The sequence below is a fragment of the Falco rusticolus genome, chromosome 8 (genome assembly GCF_015220075.1).
Source record: "Falco rusticolus isolate bFalRus1 chromosome 8, bFalRus1.pri, whole genome shotgun sequence".
Taxonomy (NCBI): domain Eukaryota; kingdom Metazoa; phylum Chordata; class Aves; order Falconiformes; family Falconidae; genus Falco; species Falco rusticolus.
Window position 1 is genome coordinate 47342778 of NC_051194.1, and position 17904 is coordinate 47360681.

At 36.8% G+C, this 17904-nt stretch overlaps 1 protein-coding gene across 8 annotated transcripts in view; it reads left to right on the forward strand.

The window, feature by feature from the left end:
- Positions 1-17904, forward strand: part of AGPS (alkylglycerone phosphate synthase) — an 85186-nt gene that overhangs the window by 52419 nt on the left and 14863 nt on the right. For all 8 annotated transcript variants that reach the window (XM_037398670.1, XM_037398675.1, XM_037398669.1 and 5 more), the window contains 9 exons: positions 928-1008; positions 3435-3560; positions 5615-5723; positions 6160-6287; positions 8862-8913; positions 11185-11261; positions 14219-14331; positions 15973-16042; positions 17003-17064. In XM_037398670.1, the coding sequence (XP_037254567.1) occupies positions 928-1008; positions 3435-3560; positions 5615-5723; positions 6160-6287; positions 8862-8913; positions 11185-11261; positions 14219-14331; positions 15973-16042; positions 17003-17064 (818 nt within the window). The remainder of the gene's footprint in view (positions 1-927; positions 1009-3434; positions 3561-5614; positions 5724-6159; positions 6288-8861; positions 8914-11184; positions 11262-14218; positions 14332-15972; positions 16043-17002; positions 17065-17904) is intronic.

Sequence of the window (17904 nt, forward strand, 5' to 3'; positions counted from 1 at the left end):
TGAAACTGAAAGTGTCTGAAAGGAGCTGAAATAGCTGGTTTTGAATAATTAGTTAGCCCAGATGTTGTGAGGGGAGACAACTGCCTTAAATCATAGTTTAAGTTGGACTATGAGATGTTGACATTTCTGTCATTTGAAAAAAAATCAACGTAAAGGGAAGTTAAGAGCTGTTCTCCGAATATTAATGCACAAAATTACAGTACACCAGAAGCATACTTCAGAATGAAGAGTAGAAGCTGAAGCTTCTGCGGTGTCCTTAATATAAGTGAAGTTAAACCTGTATTTGTTTCTCCAAGTGGATTGTCCTTGTCATCAATTGCTTAGTGCACCATGTAGTTTGTAGTGTTTACTACATTTTCCTGTTTAGTAGAATGTACTGATGGAAAGTGACTGTCTCATCAGATAAAACAATAGAATCCTTCGAAGTATCTTAAATTGCAAAAGTATATATATACTCTGACATCCTATAGTATAATTTGCTTCTAGTTTACAGTGTCAAAATCCAAGAGCTGAACTAGAATAACTGAAAGCAATCTATTTAACCCATGGAGTATCTTCAAGAATACTTGTTGTATACTTAGTGTCCAGATAGTCAGATTCAGGCACCTTCATTCATGTTACTTGTGAAAATCACTGTATTTCTTAATTTCTGTGAGGGTTTTGACTTAACAATGCAGAAGAGTCAGAAAGACTCTTTAAACATTTCTAGTATGAATTGTCTAGTAAGTATACTACCCTCTTACAGTAATGACTTCATAAGTTGTAACCTGTTTGAGGGAGTGAGGGGGTTCAGCTTCCAACTGCTGAATAACTGGAGTTGAATTAATAGTAAACTATATAACCAAGCATGTTGATCCGAAGCATTAGAGAAGGAAATGAACAAAAATCTTTAATGCTGTTTCTTAGTTTTGATTGGCTTTTCAACAGAATCGGATTCTCTGGATAGATGAGAAGAACTTAACAGCTTGTGTGGAAGCTGGCATTGTTGGACAAGATCTGGAAAAACAGGTATTTTTAACTTGTCAGACCTCTAGTATTTCTCCATGCTTTCCTTAGCTGTTCCTGTTATCTCATCTAAATAATTGAATTGTAGCTTAACTCTTGTATGTTTTCATGCAGACTAGTGTGGTAAGCGTTACATGCATGGCTGTGAACCGTATCACATTGAATGCTGTATTTGATGAACACTTTAAAAACTTTGCTTTTTGGCTCTAGATGCAAAATGTGATTACAGTAATAAGGTGACAATTCACAGCATGTAATGCTATGCTTTCTGTTTCAGACCTTAGATAGACCAGTGTGGTTGCAAGGCATGACACTTGGTACCACTTACCAGGCAAAGTTCAAACTGTCACTTTGTGATGTGTGGTTTAATCATTCTGGCCAGAGGGGGTTTCCTCAGGAAGGCTGGAACATATAACAGATATGCTGTTGCACTGCTACAGGAGAGTAGCTGAAAGGAGGGAGAGTTGCCCAAAGCAAGAGTCCAGTGGAATATTAAATCACCTTCATTTCTAAGTAATCTTTACTGGCTTTTAATTGCAGTTCATCAGGAGAGCCACAGCACCCTTCTCAGGGTCTTTCTAAGTGCTCCTCTAATCAAGCAAGTTGTGTATGTTTGTTGTTCTTCAGGATGTGCTGTTCTGGTTATCTAAAAAATTCTAGGACTTGTTTTGATAGCTAAATGATGTCTAAAATTACAATTCTTAGTACCTAAATGCACTCTACAAATAATGCAGGGACTTGGGTTTTCTTAACATGTTTTTTTAGACCACTTTTTAGAAGAAAACTTGTTGTACCTGACAGAGCTGTTTATGATGAGAAAGGTAGCATTGCCTGCCTTTTATCATTTGATCGTAATATTTTAACCTTTCTAGATCTGTTTCTTTCAAGCTTCAAATTAAAAGTGTGAGGAGAATATGCTCTGTGTTTAACCGACCTTTTTCTAGGGTAATGGTTTGATATTTCACAACTGTCTATTTAAATGCCACTATTTTTCCTTTCACTTAGTAAAGGACTACTGCCCCTTACTCTGCTTACAGCTCTTATGAACTGGAGTACTGCCGTTGCAGTTATCTTTTAATATTTTTGATCAAAATCTTTTCAATCAGGTTTTTGACTATGAAAAGTTGTCCATTTGTTCAGTACTGAATAAACTAGTATTTGTACAAAGGTTTTAATATCTCAAGTCACTCTGAGCAAGTGAGGACTTCTGTGGAATTCTTTCAATGTGCAAAGAATACAAAATCAGACCATCTACTCTAAAGTATATGTATATATATATTTTCAAAATTCTTATTGTGTATACTGGAATTCCATTATTACTGGCCAGTGGGATGTGGTTAAAGTGAGGACTGCAGGTTGTGCTTGTTTTGTGTAGTACAATTTGAGCATAAGAATGATTTAATATTGTAGTTAATGCCAATGCAGACTTCCACTGAAGTACAGGTAGAATGCAGATATGCATTTGGCCAAGGAAATTTCTTGTTATCTTTGGGGTAGGAGGAAGGTGCAGGGTCAACCCTTCCCTAATAAATGACAAGTAAGCATATAAAGCCACAAGCCCCTCTGGTATGGGAGGAGACCATGAGCTAGATGAATCACCATAGACATTACACAGAAGTGACTTTCAATCATTTAAGTTAGAACCACTTTGTACAACAGAACATAGTTAATGATCCACATTATGTGGTATACTTAAATACCTATGTCCAACATGATTGTTTTCAGTTGGTCAGCACAGATTGATCATCTCAAATGCACTAACACAGTTATCACTTAATGTGAGACTATTGGGTCTTTAATTCTTCCTGTTCAACAGCTTTGGTGGTGTGATTCTGAGGGCATCCAATCTACCTCAGGTGCTGTGCAGATGGCAAAGCCAAGCTAACACAGAAAAATGAGAAACAAGTTACTGCTTAATGTACAGGAATGCATGATCTGCATCACAAATAGTTGACAGCATTGCATACAGGAAGCCCAACCAGATGGCTGTATGTTAAAACACATCACTCCATGAGAGAATTAAGTACAGGCAATTTGCTCATGTTTTCTGCAGACGTGCTGCATATCACATTAGGTTAGAACAAGAGATTACGTGCCTTATTGGCTGCATTTGTGCAAAGTTGGTAGTTACATAGTTAAAATTTTTCTCATACATATTTGAATTCACACCTTATGAACAATAAAGGTCTTTATTTTAAAATATGGAGGAGGAGTGTTATAGGTTGATGTGTATGCACAGTAGAAGCAGAATCAATTGCATTTCATTTATATATCAAAACCAAAACTTGTACCTGAATGAAAGGGTGTGTGGATACAGGATACTGTTTTTTTAAAAAAAGCAACAAACAAACAAACCCGAACTAGAATACTGAGATTTGGAGTACTACACAAATGTAGGCTCTGTAAAATTTATTTTTTCTTTTCTTTAGCTTGCTGAAAGTGGCTTCTGTACAGGCCATGAACCAGACTCCATGGAGTTCAGTTCACTAGGAGGATGGGTAGCAACACGAGCATCGGGCATGAAAAAAAACATCTATGGAAACATTGAAGATCTGGTAAATAGCTCTAATACTTTTTCTAATTGTTCTGTTTGCAGGTTTAACTTCTATAATGACTCGCAATGAGAGGGGAAAAGGGATAGTCGATTTCGGTTTTAAGTGATACAGTTTTGGCATCAAATCTTGACTGAAATGCTAGTTTGCTTGCTTTTGGTATTATAATTTTAAAAGTCAATTTTATCTTGGTAATCACTGGCTAACTTAAGGACTTGTTACCCTGTCCTGACTCTGGTGTTACCTTCTATCATTTTGTGCTTTCTGTTAATCCAGTGTAATAATCCTGTCAAAATTTTAGGGTGACTCCAAAAGGTCATGTTTTGTCCTACCTATTCGATGTTCCTGAAGTTGTCTAGTTGGACCATCTAACTGACAAGCAAGCTAGCTTCTTCCACTTTCCTACCCCCCCTAGGCTAGTTTTCAAATCTGTAGGCTGACCTAACTGACCATGTGGATGCACAGTGGTGAAATGTAACGCTGCCACATGGTCTGAAGGAGCTTTGAGGAAGGAAGCAATGGACTGGGAATGCCAGTATTGTATTCTTGAATCTGTTGTAACCATAAAAATGGTTCATCTTTATATTAACCCAGGTAATTTGTGTTTTAAAACATACTTTTTGATTTAAGTTACCTTTTCTGTTATGACAAGTATACTAAATAATATTTAAATAATCACTGTTCAGACTTTGCCAGCCTTTTTGCTTCAAACTTCCAGCTTTCTCTCATAGTTTATAAAATAGCTGTTCCACATGTGACATTTTCTTACTACTTTCCTGCAGCCCCGCTCTAGGTAATAGATCCCCATCATCTCAGGCTTTTTCATCAGCTCATAGCTCAGACATGTTTGTTCTGTGCACAGATATGACACTTCAGTATCAGTGACTGAGTTTGGCAGGAACTACACCATTTTTATTCAGTAGGCCTGGCTGAACTAAAACTACTAACACTTGTGAAGTGTCATTTGTCTCCTACTACCTGAAGTATTACTGGATGGTATAGTTTTGCTTGTACTGGGAGATGTGAAGCAGAAGGCTTTTCTATCATGGAAGTGTAACTTCAGGCTAAAATAGCTTCTGAAATTTCCATTAGGAGGAAATAAGATTGAAAATTGATTTGGAACAGTTAGTGAGTTTCAAAATGGCACAGTGAGAAGGTTTCAGGGAAGTGTTTACCTTCTGAGGAAACTTTATATCTAGAAATGGTGTGTTATATAAGCTGCCTAAAATCTACTTATTGTAGAATCAACAGTTTGTAAAATGCATATAATGAAATTTTTTAACAACTCAGAGCAGGATGAAAATTACTTAGCTACCTGTGCTAGAAAGTTTTAAACCCATCAGCTGAAATTCAGTAATCTTGCTTCATTTAAAGGCTTCACTACATAAACCCAAAACTCGCCATTCCTTGGTATAAAATAATTGAATAAAGGATTAAAAAGAAATCTGGACTCTGTATTGCATGTGCATGAATAAAGCTGGAAGCAATAACATTTAAAAATATTTTTTAAAAAAAACAAACTTAGAGCCTTAGCCTTACATACATATCAGTCTTATGGCAGATTTTATATTGATAATCTATTTCATAAAACTTACTGCTATGTTTGCTCCTAATAGAAGTATTTCTGTAGCAACTGCTAACTGAATTATAAGCTTTATAAAGCAGCAATATTAAAGCAAAGTTTAAACCCTCACTTTTTTCCTCTGAAGTGTATGTATATTCTGTATTAAAATACTAATGTTTATGAAGTGCTGTCTACACTGAAAAAAACAAAACAGTTTTAACTGATATTGCCTGCATGTAGTCAACAGTTCATTTGATTTGGCATAGAACTGGAAACAATCTGTGTGGGCGAACCATGCTGTGTTAAAATGACTGTTATTAACAGTCCTCAGGTTATTCTAAAAGTTCTTGGGACTGCCTACATAATGTCTTAAAGCTTACAAAGCTGAACTGTATTGATCTTAATATTAAGTTTTGTAGAAAGTTAATATCATACAAAAAACTTGTGTGTGCCTAATGCAAGTATTTATAGTCATTGCGTATTGTTTAAACAGGTGATCCATATAAAAATGGTAACTCCTAGAGGAATAGTAGAAAAAAACTGTCAAGTACCTCGCATGTCGACAGGACCTGATATCCATCACTTCATTATGGGATCTGAAGGTATAAACACAGTAATTGCATGTTACTGCATCTTCCGTCAGCTTCTGTAATGGCTCGATGATTTGAACATCTTTAATGCTGTGGCTTCCAGTGTGTCTGAGTGGCATTATGCAGTCATGAATTTCTTGTGTTAGGATAATACAATGAAACTTTAAATATATACTTTAAAAATAAGGACTGAAATTAAGCAACTCTGAACACTGCTTAAAACAGGTCTATAGAGTTAGTCTACAAGTCTAGTAACAAACATGATTTAGAGGGTATCTTGTAAGAATTTACCATGTCAGGAATAAATCACCTACTACTGCAATAGTGAATTTTTGGGACTTCTGATTTATGTTAACTTACAACATCCTGGTAAACAATTGTTAAGTTGGGTAACTTGCAAGAAGTATATCTTGCAACACTTCACTCAGTTTTTCTTTTTCTCCTGAAGGAACTCTTGGAGTGGTTACTGAAGTTACGATAAAGATTCGCCCAGTCCCTGAATACCAGAAGTATGGCTCTGTGGTCTTCCCCAATTTTGAACGAGGGGTAGCCTGCTTAAGGGAAGTGGCAAAGCAGGTAAAGAAAAGCTAGATGTTAACTTCACTCAAGGACGCAGATTCTAGCACTAGGGGTATGCTCATGCCATACTACTGGCAATTGGGAAGTGAGGATTTGAGGTAATACGAACCACATCAAGTGTATATGGTCCATGAGGCTTTTGGAAATGATGCAGTTGAGGATTGAGTACATTCTGAATTTGCTTGATATTCTGAGACATGTTGTGGATGTGCCTTCTGATTGCTTTTTTCAGAGGGAGTTACTTGCAAAGCCAAACTTTCTGTGCTGAGATATGAATCTCCTTCAACAGGGCTTAATTCTCAGATTAATTCAGGGCTATGTAGAGGGAACCAGTATTTAAAGAAACTAAGTTGCAGTGCACAAGTAAAAGGTAGTTGAATTTATGGCTCTAAAGTGACAAAGGAACAGAAGTCATGCAATGGAAGGATATGGTCTATGTCTAGAAAACATTTCCTGAAGCACAGTGACATGTTCAGGTGAGCTGGATATTTTGAGGTGGAATTGTGCTTATGCTGTAGTACTTAAACAGCCTTCTGAATAGTGTGGTCAGGTGGTTTCAGGTAGCAACTCAGACATGGGTGTCCAAATTGAATAACACTTTTCCTTGTGGCTATGCTTCCAAGCAAATCTTAGAGTAGCTAGCCTCTTTCTTCATTAACTTTTCTTTGCTACGTGTAAAACTTAGCAAATCCTGGAATATGCCCTGAATGGGTGAAGTAATTTCAGAAATGTTTTAATTTATGCTAAACTAAACACAGCTTTACCTTTTTTTAGTGATTGGTCTAAATTAATGACTTAATGTTCCAAGCCAGATGTTCAAACTGGTATGTGAATGACATGTATATGCTAGTCAGCAGCACTTCCCAGTTCTGTTGTGCTTCTACTGCTAGTGCTTGTTCTTCTGTTAAAGGTATCTAAGCGGATGGTGTGGGAATACTTAATCATATTGCTGATCAACATTTTGGTTCAATTAAGGAGCTAGTGTCTTTTCTCTAGCTATGGGCTTAGTTAGAAGAGGAAAAAAGGCCAATTAGCCACTTAGTGTTGCTCCATTTCTAAGCTGCTGCTGCTGTTTCACTGAGCCTTACTTGATCACTGTTTACTTGAGCCTTAATTACTTATTCTTCTCTTCTGTTGCCCCTTGAATTAATCTTGGTAATAATTAGTGATAGCTGTCTGAAAAGCTGTTTGTCTGTATTGGTCTAGGTTAATGTAAGATTAACCAACCTGCAGGTTGTGGGTGGGTTGGTTTCATGTAAAACCACTCCTCCAGCCTTCTTCTGTCAACCTGCCTGTTCTTCATGCTCTTTCTTCCTGTTGTGTGACCAAATATATATTAATGATATTATGGACAGTGAACATGTCAAAGTGATAGAGGAGTACTTCTAAATCCATCTGATTAGAAGAGTAGAAGAACACAAGCCTGAAATTCATGCTTTGTCATATTCCTGTGGCCATACATGTCAGTATGACTGGATATGGCCATCACACACTATACAGTGTAGGCATATGTATTGCCAGAAGCTTGCCTAATTGAAGGCAGCTGTTCTCACTTGTTTTCAGACTTCTGTACAGTGCAGGATCTAGGCTGGACCCAAATATGGATTTTAAGCCCAGTGTGATGGCAGAACATTAGGTGTAGCTGGGTTGGAGTTAACATCAGCTGCTATGAAGAAAATTTTGTTCTTGTGACCAAAGCAATGTTAACACACCAATCTTTTGGCTGGTGCTGAACAACGTGTATACAGTGTCAAGGCTTTCTCTATTTTTCAGGCTCTTCCCACCGGCAAGTAGGTTGGTAGCAGGCAAGAGGCTGGGAGGGAACACAGTTGGGACAGCTGACCCGAGCTGACAAAAGGGATATTCCATTCCCTGCCACATAACATCATGGTCAGAAATAAAACTAGAGGAGGGAGCCTCCCAGGGGTTATCATTGCTTGAGGTCTGGCTGGGTATTGGTCAGCTGGTGGTAACTGATTTCTTTTTGCATTGCTTTTTTGGTGGTGGTTTCCCATTTTGCTTATCAAGTTATCTTCATCTTAACCCATGAGTTTTCCCACTTTTACCCTTCCAGTTTTTTCCCCTCTACCACTGCAGCGGAGTGAGTGAGCAGCTGTGTAGTGCTTAGCTGCGTGCCGGGTTTAACCCACAACAATTAAACTTTTTTCAATGTATTTGTAATGTATGTGTATCTCTGATTATGTAGCAACATAAGCTTGATATTTTAATGAAGAATGATATCTTTACTGCATATGGCACTTCAGAAAAACACTTGATACTTGAAAGGTCAAAGATCTTCAGATATTCCTGTTGGCTTGAGGTTGAACTGAAAATTCTCAATGCATTATATCTAGACATACCTAATAGATGATATTATTCAAGTGGAAAAAAAGCTTAGTCACCCCTTTTCAGTGATTATGATGGCCATAGGTCTCTGGTATCAAAGTTTTCTTACAAGAGCTTTCTTGTATGCTATTTTAAAATGAGCATTTTATTGTTATGAATTCTAGCAAAACTGTACGTAATCTTTCTATACTTCCTCCCTCTCATTCCTCTAACTTTGTCTCCAAGAGATGTGCTCCTGCATCAATTCGCCTTGTTGACAATGCACAGTTTCAGTTTGGTAAGTACATAGATCTTCTTAGACAAATATGCTTCTAAGGGTTTTGATTTTTGGTAGTCTGGTTTAGGTGGTAATTCCTTTACTCAAAACTAGACTAAGAAGGCAACGAACCTGAAGTTATGCTATAGAAGTGTGATAATGTCTACTTTCAGAAACAGAAGCCTGTCTTTGCCTCTGGGAAAACAGCATGAACTACAACAGCCAGTAAAGAACCATGCTCTGCATATAAATATGAGGGGGTGGTTTTTTTTTGCTACCTTTCCATTCTTGGTATGTAGTCTGCTGGGTAGAGTTTGAAACTCTGGTGGCACTTCCTCTGTTTTGCTGAAGGAGCAGAAATTATAGTTTTGCAGTTTAGTACTTGAAACATTTTCTTGCTGAGAGTACTAATGAGAAGTTGGTATGCAAAAAAATTAATCATAATGCAGGCACCTTATTTGGAAGGTAAGTTGGTTGATATACAGATTCCTTAAGTATCAGGTTTGTGAAAATATTCTGATGTGGCAACAATTATTTGGGTGGGGGAGGCAATGACTACTCACTTCAGGCAAGCATGTCTAGCTTTAAAAGAAGCTTAGATGTAGTAAATGCCATAATCGTATGCAGACAGAAATAATCTGTAGGCTGTAAGTACAGAAAGTCAATGAAGCTACTAGAACATTACTGAACACAAATATTTTATGAAATTTCAGCTAGTTCAAATACCAAAACAGGGCGATGTCAGACATGCAGAGCAATTATTTTTAAGGAATTATTGGGGAAAGCTGTTGTCTTACTGTAGGAGATTTGGCAAAAGATGTGTTCTGGCTCAAGACACTCTCAAGGAGAACCTAAAGTTCTACTGCTTTGAAGCTAATAGTTTATAGAATGTAAAGGTCTTGCTGAGAATGTGCTATTTTGGTTGTATCCAGAAAACCTAAATGTGAATAGAGATGGACTCTGAAAACCTCTATGTTGATACCACTTGAACGAGTCAGATTTTCTGAAACTTCTTTTGGACAGAAGCCGCAGTGGTGAATCTTGACTTCAAATACCATTAATATGGTGGTGCTGAGAAAGCTGAGCTTTGTTTTTCAAACCAAGGAAATGGATTTGTAAAACCTGAGCCCAGCAAGCCTTGCTGCTTGCTTTGGTCATTCTTGTGTTTTACTGTTTCTCTCGGATATGTACAATGAAGGCAGATGCTTTTTTTTTTTTTCTTTTGAATTTGGAAGACGTTTGACCAGTTACAAGCTTTAACCCAACACTGAATAAATGATTCTTCTACTTTCTAGCATTGATCTGAGATTGCAGCTTATATGGTCATGTGCAAAACAGTTTTAGGTGTGTCAATATAGATATTTTTTTCTTGTAATCATTAAGTAGGCTTAAATACAGTAGTTCTTGCAGATGTGGTTTAAATTCATGCCCTTTTGTGATCTGGTGCTTTTTTGTGCACTTAGAGGTGTACTCTCGAGGTATGTTCATATCTGCAGGGAGAGTCCCTCATTACTGAAGAGGGAAGGAGAGTAATCAATTGCTGAATTCCTGCTTTATTCAGGAGGAAGTACTTTGTGAAGTATTTTAGAAAGAAGTATCATGTAAATGGTGCATAACTTTTTTTATGAATTGGGCTCACAGCATGTAGGCCAGATGCAAGACTGTTGAAGTGAAGCAGTAATGGGAGTTCAGAAGTTGCTTGTAACTGAAAACAATGGAACAAACAGTAAAAGACTTTCATCTCAATTAAACCCAGTCTTGAGGCAGAGATGTTAATTTAACAAACTCCAAGACACCATTTATATATCCTGGAATTTTAGTTCCCCGTATGTGATTAAGGAAGCAATTACTAGCTCTGTGTAGAAAATTTTGCACAAGTGACATAACAGTTAAGGAAAAAGTTGCTTAACTCCTAATTTGCACCACTTTTGGCTATTAGTTTCAGTAGTTTTGGCGTAACCTTAAAGTCACTGATTTGCTTGGCTTTGTACTGCTAAAATTAATGAAGTGTGCTTCTAAAGTTTTCCATACGCCAATACTTGCAAAAATCTAAACTAGGGCAGCCTTAATTAAGTGTAAGATGAAATATTTGTGCACAGTTGTATGTATGCCTTTAAAAAAAATTACTAAGAACCTTTTCCTAAATGAGTAGAAAGTGCCTTTAATTATGATAATCAAAGTGCTCCCAGATGATTCTTGCAACTTTGACTATCAAACTTTATTTGCCCCTTGAATTAGTAGTTTTAAGAGTGCTGTTTGCCTTAACACACCTTTTTCCACCTTTTACCAAAGGTCATGCGCTTAAACCACAAGTTGCTTCCATTTTCACGTCATTTTTGGATGGACTGAAAAAATTCTACATCACAAAGGTAATATTTGGGGTTTAATACTGTTCCAAGTTTTGCATGCTATTCATAAGATACCTGTTCTCGTATACTGTCTCTAGTGCAGCTGAGTTCAGGTGTAACATATCCTACACTCTCCAGTTAACTGATACTACAATCTCAAAGTGGTTTAATCCAAGATGAGATTATCTGTTTGAGGAGTTATTCCATGAGAGCTGTTCTTACTGGTCATATCTGTAGATGAGATTAATATACCCTGTCTTAACAGTGAGTTGGTGACAAGAGCAAGACTGGAACCAACTTGCCTAGCTTGCAGACCACTGATCATCAGTTAACACTGATGGAGTGAGACCAACACTTTACTATCTTTTCCTCTTCTCAGATTTTTTTTTTGTCAAGGCAGCCTACCTTGTTGCATGAACTAGAATTCTGGGAGGACCTCAAGATATTTGTCTTGAATTGCCTGTGTAAACTGAATTTTTGTCTTACTGGAATTCATCCCAATGAATACCCTTTGTAGTCCAGAATTATCTGGTGCTAAAGTTACTTCACTTGTGCTTTTGTGTGTGCTATCTGTCTTGTTAGCTAATTTGGAGCAAAAACCAGTAACTAAAGATTTCCTGCAAATACTGGTATTCAAATGTAGAAAACTGCATCATCCTAGATTTAGATAACTGTTAGATAAGAGGAGGTAAAAATTTAATTCTGATTTGATAATATTTGGTGTCTTCAGGGAGTGGGCTTACTTGAGAGACAGTGGCTAGTGTTAATTCTGCTGTTCTTTCTTGGGCTACTGAAGTAGAAAATGCCATGTGTCTTGGAACTTTTTGCTAGGGAATACTTATTAGGTTTGGAGATAGCCCAAAAATTTTGTCTTCCCTCCCTGATCTGCTGTAGCGCAGGAAATAACTAAAGTAGTAAAGACTTTGGCAACAAGGTTACTGTCAGTTTGAAATCCTAGTTGGCAACATCTACTGCTTCTGGAGTCGGCAACAAACATCACAGCTTCTTGGGTTATCGTATCACCAAGGGATGCTGTATGCCAATTCCTCCAGCTCTGCAGGAGGAAAAGAACAGCTGCAAAAATGAGAGAAATGCAGTTTAATACTGAGAGTTTCCACATTGGTGACCACTCTAGAGCTCTGTCAGGGCTCAGTCTCCTGGTGGATATAAGCAACCACTATTTAGGAGAAACTCCCAGCTGGGATAGGAGGTAGGAACAGAGGGAGCCAGTTTAATGACCCTGAGACTGATAATGCAGATGTTACTGGGACAAAGATACTCAAATCCATCTTATGCTTGCTTCATCTGTGAATTGCTCCCTATACAAAAAGTTAACATCAGTGTACAGAACATATCAGACTAACACTTCATTCTTCTCTTGAGTGGAGTAATGTTTTAACTGATACCCCTTAAGAGAATTGGGACAAAGTCTTTCTGGTTTACTCCTCCATGTAATTTGTGACTGTTTACTAATAGATGAATGCTTTAGGTATTGCCTACTAGTTCACACTGTAGTATCTAGTTCCCTCAGTGCCTCTTAATTAAGGTGTTATCTAAGCATTACAGCCAAAAGATGGCAGAATAGGTGAAAGGATTCATACTAGATGAAATATAAGTGGTTCTAGAACAAGAAGGTACCATAAATGGTATCTTAATAGATCTTTATTCCTGTCCTTGAAGTTTCACTGCAGTAACAGTATTTCTATTTGTTAGCTATGCTGTTTTTGTAGGATTAATGGATAACAGATCCTTTGCACAGTGAGGTATAGTCTGTTTCATGGTGGTTTTCAGTGTTGGGCTGGTGGGATGCAATATCCTCCTTTAGAAATACTAATTCAGATGTCTCTGACCAGGGCTTACTGTACAGATTTGAGGTCAATGGCTAGAGGACTGAGCCACCCCAAGATACTTTACCTCGTAGCTGTTTTGTGGGGGTTTTTTTGAACCTCCTGGTACTTTCAGTTAACTTCCAGTATGGTTAATCTGTTGAATTAAGGGAGTAAAAGAAGGAATCGCAGCTCACTGGGATTTTTCTCAGCATAGCTATTATGCTTAAAGGATGAATTTGAATCTGAACTATTAATGTAACCTCATATAACCTTGCTGTGTGCTGAAGTAACAAGCTACCACAAACATTAGAGACTAGAAGAGATGAATGCTACTGGAAAGGCTTTAAAAAATAATTGCTTGTCAATACATGAAGAATACATTGCTCTAAATTATAAATTTTTACCCTTTTTAAAGGGAAAAATGTGAAAAGACATTAAACTTTATTGCAACTTTATATTCATCTCCATTCTCTCTGAAGTCTTAGTAGTGGTGGTTCACTGGAGCTAATTAATAATTTTAAAAGGTAGGTAGAAAATAAGTAAGGCTTTTACTTTTTGGACCAGTTGCAAAGATATGACTCATAACTGTTACTCCCAAAACAAAGCCATAGACAGCCTCTTTGTATTAGTACTAAAGTTTTAGTAATTTTCTCCAATTTCTACTGGGATATGCTCCCTGCTACAAGTTTAAGTTATTTTCCTTCCATAGTGCTTTTCCCAGTATAGAGATTTTCTGTGGCATGCTGCTGATATAACTGTTTTGAGGGCAGTGACACTTAGTCATCATAGAAATCTTCCTGCTCTAATACAGGAATAATTGGTAGAATATAAATGTCTCCCTATTGCCGAAAACATTTTAAGACCTATTCTTTCTTCAGCATAGGTAGACTGCTTTTATGTCTATCCTGTTTTTTAAAAGGAGGGGCGGGGAATCTGTTATTTCAGTAGGCTTCTGAATGTTTGTCCTGTCAAGGAAGAACTTGGCTGGTTTGGGGGAAAACTTTTAAAGGTGTGTGTTTCCTAATATCTCCTCTTAGTTGCAGCAATGCTTGTTAATCAGAACATGTACTGTGAATTTGAAAAGTAAAAACTTGTTGCTTGCATTCTACCACATAAGTTGTGGCATAATGCAGTTTTCTCTCTTTGCAGTTTAAAGGATTTGATCCCAACGTACTTTGTGTAGCTACCTTGCTCTTTGAGGGTGACAGAGAGAAGGTTCTTCAGCATGAAAAGCAAGTCTATGATATTGCCACCAAGTTTGGGTATGCTTTTCCAAGAACTTTTTCATACAAAGCTGGGAGTTGACTGTTCAGGAAAAAATAAATTACCGCATTTTTCTAGTGATTACTGTATGGATGTTCTCAATGTACTAGTTTGGCAGTAATCAATTAGCCACTGAATGTTCCCTTTGATAAATATGGTTTGTGCTAAGTCTTAATAGGTAACTTTAGTAAATAACTTCAGCTGTCTATCACAGAAAAATAAGTACTTGATTGAATATAGAATTGATGTTATTAAAACGGAAACTAGCCCTTGTAATTGCTTATAGGCATAGAACCTGCTTGTTTTGCAATGCTAGATTCTGTATTTTAACTACAGAAAGGGAAGACAAAACCAGAAGGGTAACACTAAATCTTTGCAGAATTGATGTGAACATAAGAAACTTATTTAAAAGGAATTTGTGTTTAGTTAAAGGAATGCAGTGAATTTGTTCCTCAGACTGTTTTCTATTCTTGTAAAGGAACAGAAAACATTCATTAGAGTGGCAGGCTGAATAATGATCAGGTAGTTTCTGTCCTTCTACTTTGATTAAGCATGATTGATAAGAATCATCATTAAGTGTGATTTATGGAGAATATACTTTTTTCTTAAAGTTATGGGTAGTATTAGTCCTAACTATTCAAATATAAGTACTGTTTTATCCATTTCAGGGCTATCCTGTCTGAAAGTTGTCTTCACTGTGCTTTCATTCTACCACTTAAGACAACTTATAAAAATGAGATTTCATGTGAGCAGTTTGCTAACATCCAGCGATAAGAATAACATTACTTTTGATCTTAAAGAGTATTTTAATTATTTTTTAATGTTGTATGCTAGAAAAGGCTTCAGCTGTGAATCCTTTTGTATTTTGGTATTTCAAGGTGATGTATTGATAAAGGGGGGAAACTTGTCTGTATTAGATCTGTTTGAAGATGGTGCTATCTATGCTGCTCAACTAATAGCCTTAACTGTTGGATAGTTTAACCTGGTTTAAAATGCTTTTATTCTTCAAGATGTCTAATTTCTCCCCTCCTTGGATTTACAGGAGCTTCTAGGAGGACTGATTACAGATACATAGCTCTTCCTTGTTCTCAGAAACCAGTAGTTAAACTCACTTTCATAATGCTTTTAACTTCATAGATAGTGAAAGCAAGGCTTCCTTTTTGTTTTTAGCAAGACTTCCTTTTTTCTTTAGTGTGGTGTCTTTTTATCCATTCTCATCACTTACATTTTTGGGATCTTAAGTCGGTCTTGTTCTTATGGCCTGTGAGCATACAAGTGCATAAATCCAATGTGCTTAGAAATGTAGTTATACATATTCCCGTAAAGGAACATCAAATATACACTATGCCTAGTTCAGTTTCCCTTGCTCTTTTGTGACATTTGAAGATTTATTTTAAGATCACATCAAATATTTTGTTACTGTTAATCTCTTTGCATATCTTTTCATTCCATAATCTGGGAAAGAGTTAAAGGTCTGATCTGAAGTAACTTCTCATTTCTAATGAAAAGACCCTATTATTTGTGGCTATTCTAACACAGCTTAGACAGCTCAGCTTACACATATATTTGATAAAGTAATTCTTCTTGGAAACTGGTGATGATTATGCTGGAAAACTAATTAAAACTCTTGTTAATTGCAGTGGCTTGGCAGCAGGAGAAGATAATGGACAGAGAGGATATATGCTGACATTTGTCATTGCTTACCTTCGGGTAGGTCACCTTTTGCCTACCTGCTGAAACTTCTGTTAATAGAAGAGACACATCTTTTTGCATTTAGATTTCAGAGAAAGCATCTTCATGTAACCTTGGATGATATCTCTCACTTTTCCCAGAGGCTATACCTCTTCCCTTTCTGACTAGAGTTTACTTGTGGACCTTCATCAGCAAAATGTCATAAAAACATTGACTTATGTGTTAAGAAAATAGTTTCTAATAAATGGTAGAGAAAACTAGATGGAAGAATGCACAAGCTGTTGCTAAATAAACCAGATTAGACTTAAATCTAGAGGTTGAATGTAATTGGAGGCTGGGAGAGTACTTGAAATACTAACGTGCTTACTTGGCTCTTAAATGTTCTTTGGACATCTGCTTATGGCTGTAGTTCAGATCAGAATTCCAGGATAAATGGAACTTTAGTCCAAACTGTTGCAGCTGTTCTTATGAATTTTAGTCTTACTGTTTGAGACTTTTTTGTTAGAATAGTATGCACATCCAGAATACTAGGTTTTATTTGGCTTTTGTAGGCAGGGTCAAATCAATTTCCCTGTACTTCAGCAGGCTATATTTAAAATGTGCAAAATGTTTGTCTTTATTCTACCTATATAGGAATTACATTCCAAATATTTCTAGGTACGTATTGGTTAGCACAGCAGAACTCTTGGCTTGATGTTATAGTGATACAAATATTTCATTAGTGTAGGCATGCTGACAGCCTGACAAGTTGTCTCACTATAGCAATGGCATAAAAATGTTTGTCATTTGTGTCTTTGAAGAGCTACTCTATTTTCATAATTATAAACTAATGTCACTGGGACAGGTGGTTGTTTTTGCTAAATAGACTTTCTAGTTTTTTTCATTCAGACTGAAGTTGCTCAACTGTTAGCTATGTAGCATTCACTGTAATCCTGGATGTTGATGCTGAATTTTACTGATAATTTCTCTGTTTATTAGGACCTGGGCCTGGATTACTATGTAATAGGAGAATCATTTGAGACATCTGTTCCTTGGGATAGGTAATTATGTGATTATTTAGAATTGCTTAAAGCTTGTACTTGATTTCATTCAACTTACTTCTAACTCATGGTTGCTTATGGGGGAACTCTAATTTAGGCCTTATGTGTATTAGAGGTTCCCTGATATGCCTCAAGTCTTGCATCTGTGTGTTTTTGCTAAAGTTGCTAGTAAATTACATATCAAGACTTTGTAAATGCAATGTATGCAAGCATTCAGTAATATTTCTACTTAAGTTAGCTTACTGTAACAAATTCAGGACTTGAAATTGCCCAGTTCAGTAAGCTGGACAGTGGTTACAATAACTATATTGTGTGCTAAGCAGCCACATGGGTGGGATCAGCAGCGTATTTCACACAGAAAGGTCTGTAGTGAAGATTGAAAAAAAACCCACAACAACCAACAAACAAACCCAAAACATTTACATTTTTTCTTTCCCCGGTAATGCAGGGGAATGAAAACTGAAAAGATGTATTTTACCCAAGATTAAGGTTTTTCCCTAAGCTTTTATTGTTAGCTATAGTTGAGAACCACTTGACCATGACAGTTTAATATATGAAATAATTTTGAATGCTTCTGACTATTTGGTAAGCCAGAAGCCTCTTAAACAGGATCGAAGCTGATTTGATTCAAAGCTTTACAGTATTTAATGCAAAGTGGAAACTGTGTGAAGTGAGATGGCTTAAGCTGGTGAGCCTGTACCCTTGCTATTGAATTCAGTGGCAGCAGTAAGTTCCAGCCTCTGCTTTGAAAATTGGCATAGTATCTTGTGGGTGGCAGAAATCTGAGGACAACGTTAAAGCAAAATTGTTCTTTTAGCTTTATAGATTTTGAAGGATGCT